The 22,746-nt window shown below is 33.2% G+C and overlaps 2 protein-coding genes across 2 annotated transcripts; both read left to right on the top strand.

The window, feature by feature from the left end:
- Positions 1-11,828: 11,828 nt before the first annotated feature.
- LOC109169556 (G-type lectin S-receptor-like serine/threonine-protein kinase SD2-5) lies at positions 11,829-14,962 on the top strand. The gene has a single exon (XM_019318421.1). It carries the CDS (start codon positions 12,331-12,333, stop codon positions 14,782-14,784), a length of 2,454 nt encoding a protein of 817 aa, XP_019173966.1. The 5' UTR covers positions 11,829-12,330; the 3' UTR covers positions 14,785-14,962.
- Positions 14,963-15,606: 644 nt separating this feature from the next.
- LOC109169557 (putative L-ascorbate peroxidase 6) lies at positions 15,607-19,787 on the top strand. The gene is made up of 10 exons (XM_019318422.1): positions 15,607-15,876; positions 15,959-16,076; positions 16,615-16,730; positions 17,365-17,435; positions 17,571-17,613; positions 17,702-17,798; positions 18,308-18,391; positions 18,592-18,713; positions 18,990-19,056; positions 19,192-19,787. Exons 1-10 carry the CDS (start codon positions 15,675-15,677, stop codon positions 19,295-19,297), a joined length of 1,026 nt encoding a protein of 341 aa, XP_019173967.1. The 5' UTR covers positions 15,607-15,674; the 3' UTR covers positions 19,298-19,787.
- Positions 19,788-22,746: the final 2,959 nt, after the last annotated feature.

Below are 22,746 nucleotides of genomic sequence, written 5' to 3' on the forward strand. Positions count from 1 at the left end.
ACTCATGGACTTCTCATGTCTCCGACTCCAAATCCAAACTTTCATTAAATAATAATAATAATAATAATAATAATAATGATAATAATAATAATAAAAACAAAAACAAAAAATTAGTAGACTATTTCCATGGTTGTTTCTACTGCTCCCATTGTGTCTGTCTGGGTGTCTCTTATCTGTCACAAAAAACAACCATGGAAATAGAATGTCTCTCACAAAAACATGAGATACTAGAAAGTATCATAAATTAACAAAAATAACACTCTCTGAATACCAATTTATTAATTTTTTCTATGACATATACATAAGAAGCTGAACAAAATGCCACCCTAAAATCCTAAAATCTAGAAAAAAAAAAAAAGTTGATGATCAAAAGCTGCCGCTATGTATGAACTCCGTTTCTTCGATTTTCAGTTGTGAAGAGGGTTAGGACCAGAAGGGACCAGTCTTTTCTCAATTCGAGAAAAAAAACCAGATTGCAACCCCCCTAAATCCTAACCCGAAAAACAGAAACCACCCACGTACACACTAGCACCCACCACCAAAACCTAAGTACATCGACGTCGCAAAAACAAAACCCCCCGATGATAACACCCCAGAAAAAACACACAAACCAAGAACTTCAAATACACAAGAAATCGAAAATCCTAAACCCCAATCCACTACCCTTCGCTACCGTAACAAACCCCCCAAAATGGGGGAAAAACACCACAAAACAACAACAAAAGTAAAAACAAAAAAAAAAAAAAAAAAAAAAAAAAGGCGATAGATAGTACCAGAAATTGACGAAGACGAGATACCCCTAAGCCTCATAGACCGTCTCCTGCTGGACCCATTCATGAAGACACTCGGCGAGGAAGATGAGAGGCGAGGGAGATGAGAACAATCGGCGAGGAAGATGAGAGGCGAGGGAGATAACCAACAGCAAACCTAAATGATGTCAATAAAGACACGCTAAATTAATGCCGGGAAAAGAGCCTAGGGATAATAAAAGTATAAGCCAAATTACAATAACACCCCCTTTTACGTAAACAATCAATGCACATGGGAAAAAAAAAAAACCAACATCATCTGAGCCCTTGATCAAAAGAAATCAACGATCAGGATGTGTGCTCACGGGCTTGACTGACTAGGAGGTGTGCACCGGATTCAATATATATATATATATATATATATATATATATATATATATATATATATGTTAAAGAGACTCTGATTTACCGATCATTAACACTGAATTTGAAAAGTTAATGTGAGTTGAACCACTGTTGGAAAATGGAAACTCCATTGGTGAATTGAAAGTAGGAAAGCAAGTAGTCAATTGTTGCTTATTTTAATGAAGTTGGTGAATATTTTTCAGTGAAAAGGTCTTACTTTTGCAAGAGTGTCAACTTAGCTAAACTTTTAACAATAATGATTATTGTCTTTTCATCTGCTAGATTAGCTTTATAAAACTTTTGGAATTGTCTAAGACTGCTCCTATTTTTGTACAAACCTTTGCAATTTGCGTTGTCTACAAGTTTTGTAATTAAATTTGTACATTATTTTTAGTGCAATTTTCTATTTTCCATTTTCCAGTTTCCAGTTTCCTTTTTCATCAACAGTTTTCTCAGTTTTAATTTAATTTCTTTTTCTATCAAAAAAATGATGAAAAATAGAAAATATATGAGAAAATAATCAAATAGTCCCCTAAACATTATGTGAAAGTGTAATTAGGTTCCCAAACTTTAAAAAAGTTCAATTAAACACATAAACTTGTCATTTTGATGCATTCAGATCCAATAGTTGGTCACCTACGGGTAATACCCGGTAATTAAACTTGATTTGATAATAATAATAATAATAATAATAATAATAATAATAATAATAATAATAATAATAATAATAATAATAATAATAATAATAGTGATTATAAATGAAGTTGCGTGTGATTTTGTATTTTAAAAAATCTGGAAAAAAAAATTGATTTCTAAATTCTTTGTTAAATTGGAAAAATTGGAAAAACAATTTTCCATATGAAAAAATGGAAAATAATGTTAAAAATGTTACAAATTTATTTTCTTCACTTAATCTTTAGATGTAAACCTTGTGTAATTGATGCTCAGAATCATACAGAGATGAAGAAAGAGAATAACCAAAATGAACTCTAAAAACCACCCCATTCATTGGATAACTGAAGATATACATATACATGATGGGGAAAAACTATCTTTAGTCAGAGAAGCTAAGAGACTAAAACCAACATGATAATGGCCATCAAAAAATAGTTATATTTACAACACTTCCCCTTACCATTTTACACATTTAGTATTAAAAATTTACCAAGTTTACATATTTAGTTGTTAAAAATTACATATTTAAGTGTTCAAGTTTGCATAATAAAGTTGATGATAATTACAAAAATGTCAAAACATTTTTTTTAAACATCTTATCAGAACTATCGAATTTTTACACATATAAAGTTGAGATTTGTTCTTAATTTTTTCCTGTGGATGTATACTTATGAGATCCAAAGAATATAAATATATATATATATATATATATATATATATATATATATATATATATATATATATATATATATATATATATATATATATACATATGTACATATGTATATATATGTACATATGTATACATATGTACATATGTATACATATGTACATATATATACATATATGTATATATGTATACATATGTATATATATATATATATATATATATATATATATATATATATATATATATATATATATATATATATATATATATATATATATATATACATATGTATATATATATACATATGTACATATATATATATATATACATATATATATATATATATACATATATATATATATATATATATATATATATATATAGAGAGAGAGAGAGGCGAGTTCAGGTGCGGCAGTGTCTTACGGTGCGGCGGTGCGGCATCACCAATAGTTCAACAAATATACACCATCAACGTTAGAAAAATACACCACCAAAAACAGAGTAAACAGAGCCCCGCATCACCAAACACACACCATTAGGTGTAAGTAAAAACACCATACAGTGTTCGAAAATGCATCATTGGGGGTGGTGAGTTATATGGTGTATTTTTTTTGGGTCTGTTGTGTATATTGTGATGTTTTATTGCATTTCATTGTGGTGTGTTTTCTTACACTGTTGGTGCATATTGTTAACACTGTTAGTGTATTCTGAAATTCCGCCGCACCGCCGCACGGGAAGACCCCGCCGCATTTGAACTTTATTTTATATATATATATATATATATATATATATATATATATATATATATATATATATATATATATATATATATATATATATATATATATATATATATGCTGATTCAACATTGAGGGCTGGTGCTTAGCTATCATGGTGTCACAATGACGTTATTGCTTGATAATATTAAATATTTATTTAATTTAACTTGTAAAATATTAATAAGTTTGCATTTATTAAATAATATATGTAGTAAATTAATCCTTAAATTTTCTGTTGGCATGTCATTAGTTTGACCTAATAGCTTCAAGATTATCGAGAAATATGATAATACAAATTAAAAGACAAATTTAAAATTGTATTATGAATGTTCTGATGAATGAACTTAATCATGCCATATCATCATGCATTGCATATGCTTAATGGGAGATAAATATATCATTCCTAAGGATCAATAATAATAACAATAAAGAGTATCATGTTCTCATATCAAATTACAAGTTTACAACAGATTCAAAAAGACTATTATCATGACGCACTAAAGGTAAATAAATGATGGATATACAATTGTTATGTGATTCATTTTTTTTTTAATAAAATAAAGTCGTTGATTTCTTTGTGTTGGCTTGTATAGTGTAAGATTGGCGTTTTTTTTAGTGGATGAAAGTTTTTAATTTCACTTCAACACATTCTTCAAGGTGACATGATAAGATCGAGTCTCGCGACCATGAAGGGTTCCTAGCTCGATTGTCCCTCCTTTATGATGATATGATATATGATGATGGTGACAATGATGATTGAAGAGTAAAATATTGTTAGTGAAATTCAAATTCATCTATATATCTATTTATAAACTAAAAACATTTAACCAAACTATTGATCAATTTAATAACTTTTTTATTATTTTGATTAACAAAACATTATTTGAAAATAATAATAATATAACTAAATGGTTTAATTATATTTCCATATAAACATACACAAAAATCACTCTCTAATATTCACTTATTAGCGTGTTATTATTGTATTTTTTGTTCATATTTAATTATTAAGTAGATATATTGTTAACTTTAACCTTGATGTAGTCAACTAATTCAAAAGTGCGAAAATTTTAAAAATAAAAATAAATAAATCTCTGTTAGAAAGTGAATATTATATTACATATTGGTTTTAATATAAAGAAATAGTATTATTCATTGGATTATTGGAGAGCTAGAAATGGAAGGAGCTAGAGAGCATTAATGATTTTGGATTTGGTAGAAATAGGATATGCATGTGATGTACAATGAATTGGCAATCACATGCAAGCTAGCTACTTGCTTTCTCAATCAAAATTATAGCAATTAATATTCAACTATATTAATATAATTCTTTCTTTTCAAATTATATAATCTAGAAGCTAGTCACATGCATGATTATATGGCTGAGCCAAATAACTGTGCAATAATTAAAGGAAATCTTTTTTCATTCACACATTTTCTTGTGATCATTATAAAATATTGATGTGTTTAGATTTTTTCAAAAGTGTGAGATAATATAAGGGTATGCTAAAAGAAGTTGAATGGTTCGTGTTATTTTTTTATTGAAAAAAATGTCAAATGAGCACCTTAAATCTAATGAATAATGCAATTTTAAAAAGCTCAAATGAAATTCCCTAAATCAATAATACAATTAATTAAGGGGGGTGTATTCAATCCAGACTTTTAAAGAGTTTTAAAGACTTTTAACGACTTTCAAAGTTTGGTGGTATTCAATTTAGACTTTTAAAGACTCTTTAAAAGTCTACCGGTATTCGATTCAGACTTTTTAAAAGTCTTTAAAAGTATACTGGTATTCGTTTCAGACTTTTATAGAGTCTTTAAAAGTCTACTGGTATTCAAATATTTATCAACTTTCATAGACTCTATCAGAATATGATTTCTGTAGACTTTTTCTTCATTAATATAAATAGATGAAATCCGACCCTCCAACCCCAAACTTTTCAATTTTCTCTACCGACTTTTTCTTCTATCTAAACCAGATAATTTTATTTTTATCAATTTCTATCAAATTTTACGGTACGTTTCAAACTTTTTATAATAATTTATAATTATTTTTTATTATTATATATTTTATGCAATTTTGTTTTGCTGCGAACAGCAGCAAGAATTTCTTGTTGCTGTGAACAGCAAGCTTGCCAAGCTTGCTGTTCCCAGCAACAAACATGCTGCGAACAGCAGCAGCTTGCTGCTATTCGCAGCAGATTTTAACTCTACTTAAATCTGCTGCGAACAGCAGCAGCATCTTGCTGCTGTTCGCAGCAGAAATCTTTTATAATTTTTTTTATAACCAGTAGAATTAATATACTTAATTTTTTTTATATATAATTAACATAATTTTATGTTATTATATGTTCATTAATTATTAATATATGTATTTGTGTTATAATATACTCTATTTTTGTGACAATCAATATTTATTTTTTATTTTATTGCAATACATTAATTTAAAATATATTTTTATAAGAGAATTATAAATAATGTATTAATAAAAGTTATGGAATGTTTTGTAAGGGTGTATTCAATTTAGAGTTTTAATAACTTTTGTAGACTTGTTAATATGAAAAAGTTTTTAAAAGTCTATAAATGTTTGTCCTGTGGATTTTTAAAGATTCTTACAAAGTTAATAAAAGTTTAAAAGATTCTAGGAAAGTCTACAAAAGTCATTTAAAATCCATCACTTTAAAAGTCTTTGGAACTCTTTAAAAGTCTTGATTGAATACACCCCCTAAGTCATAATATTACCTATTTATTATGTTACTATGGATGTGGTACTGACCAAGCTAGCTAACCAGCGACATTTGATGCCAAGCTAGCTAAAACACGACATTTGATGCTTAATGGATTTTGAATGTACCATTTATTATGTTATGTTTTTGAACTTTAAAAAAAAAAAAATCATCGATTGTCGTCTTTAGAGAAGATAGGTGGTGAATGTCTTTTGTTGATAGATAGTTGTATGATTGTTCATCAAATTGAACAAGACAGTGATGGCTATCTAGACTTGGACCTCGGTCTAGCTAGATTTAGAATATCGGCGGCAACTCTCTAATAAGAATGTGTGCTAGCTGCCTTTGACATAAATCTAGATAGAGAACCATAATTGTCTTATTCAATTTAACTTATAACTATGCCGGGTGATGACTGTCCGTCAATGAAAGATAGTCACATACAGCAACGATATGTTGAATATGTAATATTATAACCTAATTGCATTATTTTATTAGTTTAGAGAATCTCATTAGAGGTTTTTTTAAAAAATAAAAATAAAAATAAATTATACACTCAATTGTATTATTTGTTGGACTTAAGGTCAAATTTGACACTTTTTTTTTTCTATTTTTTTGCACCAATTCAACATATAATCATTCTCACATGATTCATTACATATTAATTGTGCAGAGGTTTCATATTGAAATCTTTTGTGATCTACATTTTCATGTGGTCACTACATAACTTCAACACATTTTAACTTTTTAAAAATGTTGTCAAAACAAAAAAAATTTAAAAATGTGTCAAAACTATAAAATTTTCAGATCACCGTATGTATATAAATACACATATTGTGATATCAAAACATACACTCAAAGTCCCTTTCGTGCAAATAATTAATTAACCTGAGAGAGGTTATTGGGGAAGCAATTAATCATCTTTTAATTAAAAATTAATGAAATTCTAACACATCAGTACAAAACACAAAGTAGGTTAACAACGTTAACTTGTCTGATTAATGTTTTAATATTGTATTAAGGAAACCATTTCTAGTACTAATTCCCAGCATTATATTGCTTTGCACGACAGCTGATAAAAATATTTAAGGAGCTAGAGTACGTAGCTTAATGTGGTAGGCACGCATGACGCCATAACCCCACCATGCGTGTCTGCTACATTTTTTTAGGCAGGCATGACGTAATAAGAGCATTCTCAATAATTATAATATTTAAGAGTTTTTAAAAATGCGATTAGGAAAGAGAAGATGGGAGGGAAAATAAAATTTAAAAAAAAAAAAAACTGACAAAAAAAATATTAAAACATCAGCTTTTACGCGCTCAAGGAGTCAAGGGTGCATGCACTGCAGGTACATAATCCGCTAACTGAAAGTATAACATAATCTCGTGCAATCAGAAACAACATTAGTACTATAGGTATATAATCCGTTAACTACAAGTATCACATAATCGATCTGTTGACTAGATATTTATAAAATCAATACCTTGAATCCATAATAAAACTTGCTAATTGTCAACTAAATATCTCTTAAAACTAGGGCTGGGTATTTCGGTTCGATTCGGTCCCAAACCGAAGTACCGATCGGTACTCAGTTTGGGTAACTCGATCGGTTCGATTCAGTTAAAACCCGAACCGAACCGATCGATTTTTTATTTTATGTTTTTATTTTTTTTATATAATAAATATATACAATATACTTAGATGTCTTAAGTGAGGTTTAAACCCTTGAACCCTTAATCACTAAGTTTGAAGTCAAGAGCTTTACCCATTAAGCTAAAGGCACATTTGTGTTAACATTTACTATACATTTGTATGTTAATAAATGTATATATTGTTTTATTAAATGTTGTAAACTTCAATTGTAATAGACAAAATTATCCCGACTACATTATTGTTAGACTAAAATACCCTTATACCGTTATAACATCGTTATTATTTAATTCTAAAACTTTAATAATTCTATCATTATTATCATACACCTATATCTAATTATCTATGATATCTTTTTCCTATTCTTTAATTATCATTTTATTAAAATCATTATATAATTAGTTTAATTGTTGATTATATTTTAATTAAATTTCTATGAATAGTAAATCATATATGTGTGTATATATATATAGGCATGCACACGCACTAATATATGTGACCGGTTACTAGATTAGTATTATATATATTTTATTTATTTATTGTAAAAACAAAGTATAAATTATATCAAATTGTTTACATTATTAATAAACAAAATATCAATTTTGTTCATCTTTATAGTTTTCAAATACGATGATTAAAATTTACTAATTTAAGGAATTGTGAAATTTAATTTGAACTATAATTTGTAATTACTTGCATTTATCAATTTTTTAATGTTGGACATAAATTTTCACGCATCACTCGTACAAAATGCTAGTATTATATATACATATTATAATAATTAATAATTTTAACTCCTCAAGTCCTTATATCTCAACTCTAAGTCGTAAGTCTCAACATTTAGCATTTCAATAATTCTTATTTTTCAAATATTAACTATAGATGGATGATTCTTTATATTGTCATCAACAAAACACTTCAAGTAGCACTCCAAGTGAGCCAACTGAACAATCGGGCAGGTAAAAAAGGAAACGTTTATTTAGTGGACTTCTACCAAAAATGAACCGAACCCCGAACCGAAACCGACCTCTTTTTTAAAACGAATGGTTTAATTTTTTTAAAACCAAATGGTTTAATTTTTTTTAAAACCGAAACCGGAACTGAAGCCGAAAAAAACCGAACCGAAATCCGAAGTGTCCAGCCCTACTTAAAACCATATCATAATTAAATTACATGTCAAACACTCAATTTATGAACCTTTCGTTTTAAGTTTATTTAATTACCTACAGTTCACATATTATAAACTTAGAACAATGTTAAAATTATTTGACATTATACTTTTATAGTTAACAAATTATGTACTTATAGATGCAAGTTTATCTATAATTAACTGATTATATGCTTACTGCAAAGGTGAATATTGACCCAATGAAAAGGAAAAGAAAAAAAATACACTAACTTAAATAAATAACATCATTTTGAACTTGTGAACCCTAGTCCACGCTATAATTTGTGCAGGACTCATGTCTCAACAAGTGAAATTCTATTTATAATTGTGCCATAGAAGTTAATCAACAATTCTTTTGTACTAAATATCATTTAATTTCGTGTGTTGTAACTCATCACATAATAAGAATATATACATCTAAAAATGTTAAGATAAATACAGTATAATTTTATGACCTGCAAAGAAATATTCACCAGAGAGAATGGTAAATTAATTTAACTTTTGTTGTGTGATTTTTAGTAGTCTTTTTTACCATCTATTCAAGTGATTTTTTTGGAAATAAAATAGATATGGTAGTTGGGGACCATACATTCCAGTGGAGCATAGAAACCACCTTAATTAATTTGGCGGGCACCGGTTGGTTGCGACAACGTTGACTAAACGAAACAAACATTAGTAACTTTTTATGTAACATTTGTCTAATTTTCATATCCAGATTCGTCTAAAGTAATCTCATTTTATTTTATTTTTCATTTTTATAACTTGTTATGTGACGACGAGCATCCATTATCACAAAAAGTAAGCATAGTTTTTCCCTGGGAATAGCCTCCCCCAGTTTCCAACCCACCCGGATTAAATTCATTTATCAGTCCACGTGTACAAACAGTAAACAATAAAATATTAGGAATAATCCCCACAAAGTTAGGTAGACTTTTGATTTGATTACTGCAAGATTACAAGTTTGACATCTCGTCTTATTTGAGTTAGTCAGTTATGGACAATTGGACAACCTAGACTAATTTATCACCTTGTAGTCTTTTACCAATTAAAATTACAATGCGAAGTTTATCTTGTGTACACCATTAAATAGTGATTACGAATTTTTTGCTCGTAAAAAAAAATATTCAATAAATACATTATTAATTCTGTAAAATTGACTACTGAGCTGTATCTATGATTCTATGTTCCACGATAATGTATTTTTAAGCTTCAAGAATTCCTTGTCTTTGACACTTCCGACAATATCAAATGGTTGTTGACTAGCATGATGGAGAGGTTAAATCAGCTGAGCCTCGATTCAACTTTTAATCTCATGATTAGGTAATTTAAAGAAAAAATTATTTTTTCTATAGTTTTTTTTTTCTTTTTAGCTAGGGAACTAAGACTACACACTAAGACTAAAAGGTTCATGTATATGGTAAGTTAGAAGAGACCCAAACCATTTAATCTTTGATTTACAGGAATGTCCACAACAATGACGTAAAAATGTGTTATAAGTGAAATTTGTCTTGTGACTCTAGCCGGTAAATAACTATAAGGGAGCGTTTACTAATATGCGGTGAAAAGTGCAAAAAGCCGTTAACTGCTACCTTAAAATGGTGTTGCTTTGGATATGGTCCATTTTGCAGAATGAACCTACCTTGTCCAAGAATCCATGATATAACCATGATATATTAAAACATCATTTTTATCGATATTATTTAAACAATACAAAATAAAAAGTGCAGTCATTGTGGTATATTGGTACGCAACCGCATATGTTTTGGGGATTTTTCAATATTACCCTAATCCAAGAATGTTGGTCAATTTAGTGGTTTTAACGCATTAAACAGAATTTTTAGCTTATTTCTTATATTCATAATTTTCATACAAATTTTATGACTTTTTTTTTTGAAAGTACAAATTTTATGACTTAATCAACTGAAAATGCAAATAAAACAACTTAATAGTTAGTAATATTATCAACAACCTAACTCTTAAAAATGCATACTAAAAATATATATATTTTTTGTAATAATCTATAATTCATTCCATCGACATATTGACTAAATTAATTCAAATCATTAAAAGATATTGGGCCAACTGAAAGAAGCTTGAGTAGGTACTCATGCAATCTTGAACCATGATCTACATAACTGTGTGGACTATACATTTAAATAATGTACATTCAGTATACAAATAATGTACTTTTAATATATTAAAAATATGTATTGTATTCAGAAAAATGTACATTATTTTGTATAATGTACATTCAGTACCCGGCTTTTTGCACTTTTCGTATGATATTACTACCGTGATACACCTGTAATGTAATGTTTTTGTACATTAAATTTTATTTTTTTATAAATATATAGAACGAATATCATAAACATATTACAGAGTAAATGAAAATATATATAACGCACATATAGTTTAGAGTTTATAAATATTATTTAAAATTAAAAAAAAAAAAATACTTCGTCTCTGGTGGGAGACGATGAAGGTGTTTTCCGTTTGAAATACTTACAATTCTTTACAAGGTAGTACGCCAAGGTTCGAACCTTTGACCATACACTTGGATGAATAACCAAGATGTCATTGCACTACATGATAATTGGCAGGGTGACTGGTTAGAAATTTACAAATTGAAAGAATTAAATGAAATTGGTTAGTTTAAATATTCCATTGTAGAATTTTTTAAATTTAGTGGCCTAATTACATTGTACATTTTGATAGCTTAGTTGACCCATATTCTCATAAAATAAATGTTAAATTAAAAAAGAATTATGTAATATTCTTTTTTTTTTTTTTTAATATCTCCATTATATTACTCCATATCTTTTTCTTTCTCCAAAACTTGATGAGTATTATAGAATATAGAAGCTCAACAACTTGAATTCTTGATAGCAACCTTTGGTCTGAGCAGTGCTGGGTATGTACTTCATCTGCTATCCATCTCTTCATTAAAGTATGAATCTTTGACACTTGGTTTCGCATGGGCGGCATGGCAGTAATTATAACCAATTGATTTTCTTTGACTGCCCCATTTGCTTCGATGTTTTCGACTGTGCACTGGAGCCCACTGGGTCGTTTTCTTGTTTCAATGTCAAAGTTTGGATTATCTGCTCGTAGTAATGGTTTCACGGCTTTCTGAAAAGTGAAAACTACCCTTTTCCGCTTTTTGATTGAAATTCATGCTTTTATATTCACTTTATTGCCACAATTCATATGGATTTTTGTAATTGGGCGTTTTGAATGGTTTTTCTCTGTCCTGTTGTCAAGTGTTCATATTTCATAGCCTTTGAAATTTTGGGTTTCCTGGTACTTGATTTGTTCAAAATCTCGTGTTTCTTCAATTCCCAGATTCATATTGTGGTTGATTTTGTCCTGTTTACATGCAAACTCTGGTCAACTGTTCCTTGTTATCATCTATATCATGTTCCCAATTACAAATTTTTTTTTTATGATGTCTGAATCCCTCAAATTCTGGGGTTTGGCTAAGATTTTGAGCTGAATTTTGATTCTCATATGGGGATGATGGGGTCAAGAGGTTTCTTGGTTTTAATACCCATGTGGCTGGTTTTCTTGTGCCTGCCTGAAACTGGTATGGCTAGTATTCAGAATATTGGGAAGTTGAATCTGGGGTTCAGAGGTTCTCAAATGACTTGGATAGACAATAATGGGATGATCTTAGTATCCAATAATTCCAATTTTGCATTTGGGTTCAACCCCACACAAAATGTCACTTTGTTTCTGCTTGTGGTCATGCATTTGAGCAGCCAAACTGTGATCTGGTCTGCGAATAGAGCCTCCCCGGTTCGAAATTCGGATTTATTTGTGTTTGATGATTCCGGGAATGCTTATCTGCAGAGTCAGGGGTCTACGGTTTGGTCAAGTGATACTGGTAAAAAAGGGGTTGCTGCGATGGAACTGAGGGACTCGGGGAATCTTGTTTTGGTTGGGAATGATAGCAATGTTGTTTGGCAGAGTTTCAGCCATCCCGTTGATACTCTCGTTTCGAACCAGGAGTTTGATGAAGGAATGAAGCTTATGAGTAGTCCGGGCTCGAATAACTTCACCTATTCCCTCGAGATCAAGTCTGGGGATATGATTCTTTCCGCGAGTTTCAATCCTCCACAGCCTTACTGGGCTCTGGGAAAGGATAGCAGAACAACTATCAATACGCTCGGTGGAGGTGTTACTTCTGCAGTTCTTAATGTCAATTCTTGGAAATTTTATGATCGGAAAAAAGTCTTGATCGAGCAGTTCATATTCTCTCAAAATACCGATGCAAATGCTACATGGATTGCAGTTTTAGGAAACAATGGTTTAATCTCTTTCAGCATTCTCCAAGACAGCAACCAACCCATGGCTTCCACAACGAGAATACCCGATGGCGAGTGCAACACACCAGCAGCTTGTGATCCATATTACGTGTGTCATGCTGGCAACATGTGCCAATGCCCTTCGTCTCTTCCATCGTCTTGCAAACTGGGAACTGTGTCTCTATGTAGTAACCCCGAGGCTGTGGAGCTTGTAGATGCCGGGAATGGCCTCAGTTACTTTGCGATTGGATTTGTTCCTCCCGCTTCTAAAACCGATTTGAATGGTTGCAAAAACTTGTGCCTCGGGAATTGCACATGTGCTGCCTTGTTCTTCGACAGCAGCTCGGGGGATTGTTTCTTGTTTGACCAGATAGGCAGCTTGCGAGACGATGCTAATGGTGCTGGCTTCAGTTCATACATTAAAGTCTTAAGAAATAGCCGAAATGGCGGAGATGGTGGAAGCAGCAAGAAACATGTGCCTATTATCATAGCCATTGTCGTTTTGACAATACTAATAATTACTGGCCTGGTTTTCGTAGGAATCCATTTCCACAAGACGAGAAACAAAGATTTACTCGAGTCTCCCAGAGATAGTTCAGAAGAGGATAATTTCTTGGAGGGCTTATCAGGGATGCCAATGGTTTTTAGCTACAAAGACCTCGAGAATGCAACGAATGACTTCAGTGTTAAACTCGGGCATGGAGGATTTGGTTCGGTTTACCAAGGAGTTCTTCCAGACGGGACTCGAGTGGCTGTGAAAAAACTGGAAGGTATTGGCCAGGGAAAGAAGGAGTTTCGAGCTGAAGTCAGTATAATAGGCCGCATCCATCACCTTCATCTCACGAGGCTCAAGGGCTTTTGTGCGGAAGGAGCTCATAAGCTACTTGTTTATGAATACATGGCAAATGGATCCTTGGAGAGATGGCTTTTCCGCAACAATGGAGGGTTCATGCTGGATTGGAACGCGAGGTACAACATTGCTCTTGGCACCGCTAAAGGTCTAGCTTACCTCCACGAGGATTGCGATGCGAAGATCGTGCATTGTGACATAAAGCCTGAGAACGTCCTGCTCGATGATCATTTCCTCGCAAAAGTCTCGGACTTTGGCCTGGCGAAGCTGATGAATCGAGAGCAGAGCCACGTGTTCACCACGCTACGAGGCACGAGGGGGTACCTCGCGCCAGAATGGATCACGAGCTACGCCATATCGGAGAAAAGCGACGTTTACAGCTATGGAATGGTGCTGCTCGAGATAATCGGTGGCAGGAAAAACTACGACTCGTCACAAAGCTCGGAGAAATCCCACTTCCCCTCCTACGCTTTCAAGATGAACGAAGAGGGGAAGCTGAAGGACATCGTGGATATGAAGCTGAAAATAGACGAGGGCGATGAGAGGCCCGTGACAGCCATCCGAGTCGCTCTCTGGTGCATACAGGACGACATGCACCTCAGACCACCTATGACAAAGGTTGTTCAGATGCTGGAAGGCCTCTGCCCCGTCCCTCCCCCGCCAAGCTCCTCCCCGCTCGGCTCTCGCCTCTATTCATGCTTTTCCAAGTCTCCCAGTGAGGAATGCACTTCATCAGGAGCCTCCGCGCCTTCAGACTACAATAGCGACGCCTACCTTTCTGCTGTTCGCCTTTCGGGGCCGAGGTAGCAGCTACTCCATTTGTGACTATTTGTGTAGAGTGGTGTTATATATGCCTTTCTTGTACATTACTACTTAGATTCATAGGAGAATTTTGCATTACAAAGATAGTAAAAGGTCACTCATATATATATATATTTGCTCTATACATAAATACTATTGTATTAAATTGATGCATGTATGAAAAGCTGGTTCCTCTCTTCCATTTAAATTTTATCTCAATCTTATCATCAATGATAATCTATGATGCATAGGAAGTCTTAAAGATGAGCGTTTCCACGATTCAAACAGATTTTCTCTCAATTCTTAAGGACGAATGTTTTTACGTTTTAAACACATTTCCTCTCAATTCTTAAAGGACAATCGTTTTTGCATTTCAAACACATTTCCTCTCAGTTCTCAAGGACAATTGATTTTGCTTTGGAAACAAATCTTCCTTTCAATTCTTAAGGAAGAGCGTTTTACATTTTGAACACATTTTTTCTTAATGATTCGAGGGTCAATAATAATGTAACTAATTTAGAGATTGAAATCCTTATTTCATATAATCGTATAAATATATAAGGATAAAAATTGTCCGCAACGGCTTAATTCACTGGCTCAGTAGATAGTATTTAAGAAAAAAGATTAATGTTCGAACCTCGAAGATTAATGTTCGAACTTCGACAGTGACAGTGTGAGAATTATGCTTAAAGTGAACAGATAACTTGTGCTCACCGGCATTTGACTCTGTCTGTCCTCCTAATTATTAACCTTTTGGGAGAATATAAGGATAAAAATTGCTTTTTAAAAAAATGTAGAACTATATACAAGTACGGGTAATATATTTATGAAAAAAAAAAGGGGGGAAATTAACTGTTAACCTCTCCAAGCCAACCGTTTTCAGCCCTCCGTTGGAGATGAGGAGCGCCGCCGTAGTTCACCGCCCAGTTCTCGGCTCCACCGCCGCATTCTCTCCGTTGCTCCCGCGAAGTTCTAAATTTCGAGCTAAAACACTCCCGGCTGCTAATTTTGGCGGGAAGTCCATCAGAGCTCACTCCGCTTCCGCGTCCGCTTCTCCTACTCCTACTCCTACTCCTTCTACTGCTATTCTCACGTCAAGTAATCTTTCGAATGCATTTTTGTATCCTATCCGTATATCCTTATATCCAGTTGATTGTTCATTGTGGAGTGCTGATTACAGATGAAAATCACTGCCGTGGATCGTATATGCTTGGAAGAAGAGCGCTTCTGTATATGGCTGCCCTATCATTTCTTCCATGTAATGATTTCGATAAAAGTGTTTGTGCTGGTGCTGCTGAGTAAGTTTAGAAGCATATCTCTTTGAATTTTTACCTTCTATTTCTGTGGGATTTCTAAATTCTAATTGGAGCTTGATAGAGATTTTTATTTTTCTGGGTTTTATCTTCCTGGCCTCTAGTACTGTGAAAAAAGAAGAAATAAACCTCCCAAGGATCCCCGTTTGGTTCCAATTGTTCAACTTTTCGTTTTCCATGTGTTTTGGCTTCGAGATTTTTATATAATTAACTAGGGATTGCCATGACAGTAAAGGTCAGTAGCCTCATTCTGGGTGATTAAAGGTGAATTTAACACTGCCTTTTTTTAGCAAAAGAATTGAAATTCACGGAATAAGACATGAATTCTGGATGAAAGGAAAAATGTACTCTATAATTTAGGTGTTTTTGGGTACTTTCATGAATCTCACTTTCATTTAGCCAGCCAGTCAGACAGTAGCATATTGAGCTGTTAATTTTTGTTCTGGGATTGTAGTTCATCTAGGGACATTGCACATGGTAGCTTATTTGAAATCTTTTCCTGACATTGGAATCTCTGTGCCAGTGAAACTTTTCTTGTAAGAGAAGAGATCGGAAAGGTATTATCCAAGGTCAAGGCTCCTGGCGTACTTCGTTTGGTGTTTCATGATGCAGGGACTTTTGAAATGGAAGAGAAAACAGGTATGTCTTCTCTCGTTGGAAAACTTTGGTTACCTTGAAGCAAACCAGAGGAAAGGACCATTCTTCAAATGGATGACAGTGATATATTTGCTTAATATTTCAGTGGTGAACTATTCCGTCCTAGGCACCTATTTCTGAGTCATTTTAACTGGTTTTTGGCTTAAGTTGTGATACTGATAAGTTCTAATGTTGAAAATAGAAATTGATATTAAGAAGTCAGATAGGAATTACTAGCTTCAAGAATTGAAATCTCTGGATTATATTAAGAAATATTCAAAGATTTGATGTAAGATATAGTATTAGATTTGGTTGACCATCGGGATATGGTATAGGACAATCAAAATATGACAGGGGGAATTGTCACCTATATTTGAAACCTTTAGTCTATACTGTCATCAGTGGTTGTTTCAAAAAATAAAAATAAAGATACTCATCAGTGGTATAGAAGTGAAAAGACTGAAACTACTTATTTACGGAGTAAAATACAATACTTAGAAGTTAGTTGTCTCCAAGTGCCAAACAATTAGAACATTTATATTTGAGGATTTATGGTGGCAATAACCTGACCTCCCAATCTATGGGTATACTCAAAGTCATTTTATGATACTAGTCTCAATTGCTTTTGTTTTCTTAGGTGGTATGAATGGCTCTATAATTTATGAACTAGACAGACCTGAAAACAAAGGCCTTAAAAAATCAGTCAAGGCAAGCACTTTTTCCTCTTCTGCTTTCTGTTTCCCTATTTTCTTTATATACCCTCTCGTATGCTATATGAAAAGACTGATTTCTCTTCCACGGACTTCAACCAGCTAACACCTCAGTGGATGCATTGTTGTTTAGATTCTAGAGAAGGCTAAGAGTCAACTTGATGGTGTACAACCAGGTTATTATCTTATTTAAACTGGGGAGATATTTTAGTTCATTTCTAATGCCATAAAATTCTGACTTCCATAATATGCTTTTCCCCTTAGTTTCATGGGCAGATATAATAGCTGTGGCTGGAGCAGAAGCTGTTTCATTATGTGGAGGACCAAAGATCCCCATTCAGCTAGGAAGGATAGACTCATTGTAATTTCCATATCATCTACCAAACCAAACTTCTCTATTTTTGTGTGTCCAGACTCTTTGAAATCATATTCACTTTACGCATATCAGCTGATCCACCCGATACATTATTCATGTAGTTTATGCAATTGCTACTCCTTTTTGGGATGCCATAGATTGTTAGGTACTGTAGAAATTAGGTGCACTCAGAAGCCATATACTTTATTTTCATAATATTAGGGAGATGTTGGCAATTAGTTCATGGTTCAAGTTCTAGAAACAACCACTGTGAAAACAGACACAAGGTTGCTTGCAGTTTTCTCTACAAGACTCTTCATGATCCGGGGCATACTGGGTGTGACCTTTTGTGTCGTGTTAAAAGTTGCTGAATTAGTTTGTTTTGGAAAATCACATGCACCTCACAATCATCAGCCAGATAGTTTCTAGTCATGCAAACACTTTTTGAAAATTTCAGTGAAAGGAGTTGCTGCAAGGATCCTGATCTCTGACTATGCGTTTAATTTTCAACACAGGGTGCCTGATCCTGAAGGAAAGCTTCCTGAAGAATCACTGGATGCTTCTGCAATGAAGCAGTGTTTTCAAAGAAAAGGCTTCTCGTGAGTATTTCCCTGAGCTAACACCTTTTAATTCTGTTAGATTCCCACCTTGCCGCAGGAATTATTTGCTACACAGCTATAACACAAGGAAAAAATTTTATTTCTTGGTTTTGGTGTTCCCTTTATTTAAATATTAAAACCATAAAAATGTAGAAAAATGATATTTCCCATAAATAAATAGTCATGCATTTTGTTGGCAGAACTCGGGAACTTGTTGCTCTCTCTGGAGCTCATACTATTGGAGGCAAAGGTTTTGGAAATCCAACTGTCTTTGATAATTCATACTTCAAGATACTCATAGAGAAGCCATGGTTGTCATCAGGTAATTTAACTACAGAGATACCCTTTAATTTTAATGTACTTTAAAAATGTCATGTTTTGTGACATGAAGGCTTCCTATCTTATATTTAATTTAATCCAAAATGCAAGCAGCAAAAAATGATTTTCACTCTCATAGAGAAGCCATGGTATGTCTTCTCTCTTTTATATATTATTTTAATAGAAACAATAGCCTTACTGCCCTGGTGAAGCTGCTTCAATCTCACCTCTTGCTCTCAGTCTCACTTCATACTTCCATATTTTTAATTTATATGCTCAGATGGTATGTCGAGTATGATTGGCCTGCCCTCTGATAGGGCACTCGTTGAAGATGATGAATGCATAAGGTATGCTTGCATTCCTCCAACCATATTCTCCTCTGGCATATACTAAAAACTTTTCTGATATACCCTACCCACATTCCTAGAGGCCTTGTAAAAATTCTATTCTCATCTATGCTCTGTTCTTATCCTTGATGTAAGGTGGATTGCAAAGTATGCCAACGACCAGAGTTTATTCTTTGAAGATTTTAAGAATGCCTATCTCAAACTCGTAAACAGTGGAGCAACTTGGAGAAGATCTGTATAGAATGCAACTAGAGCTGGTGAAAGTTTTGCAAATAAACGGAACCCACCCAGGCCAGCCATTGGTGTTGGTCATCAAACCTGTAAGTCAAATCCGCCGCCCATTTTTGTTTGGGAAGGACATATTTTTGTAGGTTCAAGGCTGGGCTTAGTTTGGTGTTTATACAAAGCTCCTTTCCAAAACAGGAAAATGGAAATGGAAATAGTTAGTTGGCAGTACATAATAGATGCTGGCCTCCATCTGCTTCTGAAATATAGAAGCTGTCTGCCTGATTCCTGCCTTAGTGGTGGAGGGGCAATTAGGCTTAGGCTTAGGCTTTGTAACCCCATAAGAGAGGAGATAAAAAGTAGAAAAAAAAAAAAAAGAGTTACAGGATTATATTTACTTTTGATCTATCATCATTATATCCTTCAGTCTATGAACAAATGGCTTACTGCTTATGTTTAGGAGTCATTTGGTAACTTATTATACCAAATAATATGGTTTATAACAACTAACAAGTATCACCAAGTTTTACATTTATTAGTTGCACTGTTGCAAAAACTGTACCTAGGCGCGTCCGACCGCCTAGATTGTCACCGCAACCGGTGGTCTAGGCGGCCGGCTAGTTATTTTTTCCTTAAAAAAATAGGTTAATTCTCTCAAAACAATGTTGTTTTGAACGGAATAACCCTAAATTGTTCAAACCCTTTTTTAAGTCAATATTTAATGCTCTGTATTTTAGTATTAAATAATTTATAATCATCAAGTCTTAAAAAATAAAAATAAAAAAGTTTTTAAACAAATTTATTAAAAAAAAAACAAAAAACACGGGCCCAGTGATTTTTTACAACGCCTCCACTAATATACTTTCTCAACCTATTGAACCACAAAGAGTCAACAACGCCTCCACTGGGGGCTCGATCTATAACCTATAAATAGGGCACATCCATATCAGTTTTGGGGGGCTTGAAATCAATAAAATTCTTAAGTTTTTCTTTACACTTGTGTAAGAAACTTTATGGCTAATTGTGGACTCAATTAGTGGCTAGTCGTGGACTCGACTAGCAAATTGATTCGTGGACTCGAATCAATCTTCCTTTCTTCAACTTTAGATTTAGGTTCGTGGACTCGTTCTTGAATCGAAGGTAACTAGATCCGACTCTAGTTGATTGAAGATTGCATCATCGAGGTACTTGAAGCTACAATGAGATTCTTCCAAGTCTTTGAGGATTCGAGACAAAGGGTTTCTCGTGAGGTTTAAGGTATTTTGATCCATCTCTATCTTTGCGTTGAGAGTAATCTTGGGACAATATTCCATCTGATATGAATCTTACTAAATTGATATGAATATAGTCCAAGATTCAAATAAGATGGAATATTGTCCCAATATTACTCTCAATGCAAAGATAGAGATGGATCAAAATACCTTAAACCTCACGAGAAACCATTTGTCTCAAATCCTCAAAGACTTGGAAGAATCTCATTGTAGCTTCAAGTACTTCGATGATGCAATCTTCAATCAACTAGAGTCGGATCTAGTTTCCTTCGATTCAAGAACGAGTCCACGAACCTAAATTTAAGATTGAAGAAAGGAAGATTGATTCGAGTCCACGAATCAATTTGCTAGTCAAGTCTACGACTAGCCACTAATTGAGTCCACAATTAGCCATAAGGTTTCTTACACAAGTGTAAAGAAAAACTTAAGAATTTTATTGATTTCAAGCCTCCAAAACTGATATGGATGTGCCTTATTTATATGTTATAGGGCAGCATTGTAATCCTAAATACAATGGGAAAAAGAGTCTTAAACCTAATCTAGAAAGCAAGTAAATATAGTCCTATTTAGAAAGGGATTTATGGAATCCTTTCTAAATACAAACTAGTGTTTTCTCTTTAATGCCAAACAATTTAAAATAATGATTACAAAAAATAATAAGGCTGATTTGGGCCTAATTTAATCAAAATTAGCACTTAAACAATTATAAAAATCCTTGAGTTCTTCTTCATCTTTTGCAAATGGGCTTGACTTGGATTTCCACCATCTTTGAACATCGCCAATGAAGAGTTGTCTTAATTGTTTGGACTTGGGCCTTGTGATTAGCCCAATTGGTGCTCTTGATGGATCTTTATTATGTTGGGCCGCATCATCCTCCCCTTCTTGAAAAATGATTCGACCTCGAATCTTCTAAAAATTGTCTTCAATCCGTGACATCACTTGAAACGGGCCACTATAATACTTTCCTCTATCGAATGGAATTATTATTGGACTTTCTTGATTCTTTCACCAATGATGCATTAAGGATGTAGTTATGGGCCTTGTGATGAGCCCAGTATAGACCCTTATAGGATTTCATGTGTACTGGTTCCTATTATTCTCCCATTCTTGAAAAGTATTCGTCCTCGAATCCAAATCTTCAATGAAAGACAAATTAGCAAGCTCACTTTGTGTTTTATCACACTCATGGAATTTTTTCTTGGGATGCTTGACACAAGTCGCTCCAATCTTCATCCTACAATCAACAAGTAAGACAATTAAGTCTAATGACACGTCATGGAATTTAAACATTCTGAATGGTAATAGTTCAACAAAATGAGACATATTAAATTTAGTCATCTTGTTTGAATTGTCAACAAGCACAACAACTTTCCTCCTAGAGCTTAAGGCTAAACCAAACACAAAATCCATGGAAATATCAAGTAATGATTTAGATGCATTGTGGTGGTAAGTAGCACAATTATGAACATAAGATTCTACGTCTTTTTTCTTCTTTGGCCAATTAAAATATCCATGCAAAACATCATCACTCTTTGGAAAACCAAATTGTCACTTATGTGAATCAACAATTAAACCATTGTCCAAAACAAAGCAAAAAGTGTCAATCCCATTGACTTTGAACCAAAGCCTCTTGTGCAAGTAGTATTTGCCATATGAAGTTTTCAAATGTGTCTTATAACTTCCCAGTGATTCCTTATCTCTATCAAATAAAGTTTTAGTAAAATCAAAGTTAAGGAATCTCGGATGTATGGAGATAAACAAATTTCTAACACATCTAGCAAGTAGGTCATTAATAGAAACATGACAAAGAAATCTAGAGAATTTTAATGCATGCTTTTGAAATAAAAGTGAGTAGAAAGTGACCCCCCTTCTTTTCTCTTACTTACTATCCTCTTTAGTTGCACTTTGACACCTTGGGCTGGTCCTTTCCACTGTATCACTGATTGTGGTCCCTTTGTTTGGATAGAAACTGGATTAGAGGATTGGAGTGGTGAATGCAATTCCAAACATGGAGGTTCCACTTTTCTCTATTTGATTTCTCCCTTCTTTGAGGCTGGTTTGAGAGCTTGCATCAACCTCAATTGAATTTCTTCTACTTGTTTAGGAGACAAACGAGGCAATACATATGTAACTCCATTCATGTGAAACACATAAGTGTTCCTCATTCCATCAAAACTTATTTTTCTGTCAAATT

The sequence above is a fragment of the Ipomoea nil genome, unplaced genomic scaffold (genome assembly GCF_001879475.1).
Source record: "Ipomoea nil cultivar Tokyo-kokei standard unplaced genomic scaffold, Asagao_1.1 scaffold3314, whole genome shotgun sequence".
Lineage (NCBI taxonomy): Eukaryota > Viridiplantae > Streptophyta > Magnoliopsida > Solanales > Convolvulaceae > Ipomoea > Ipomoea nil.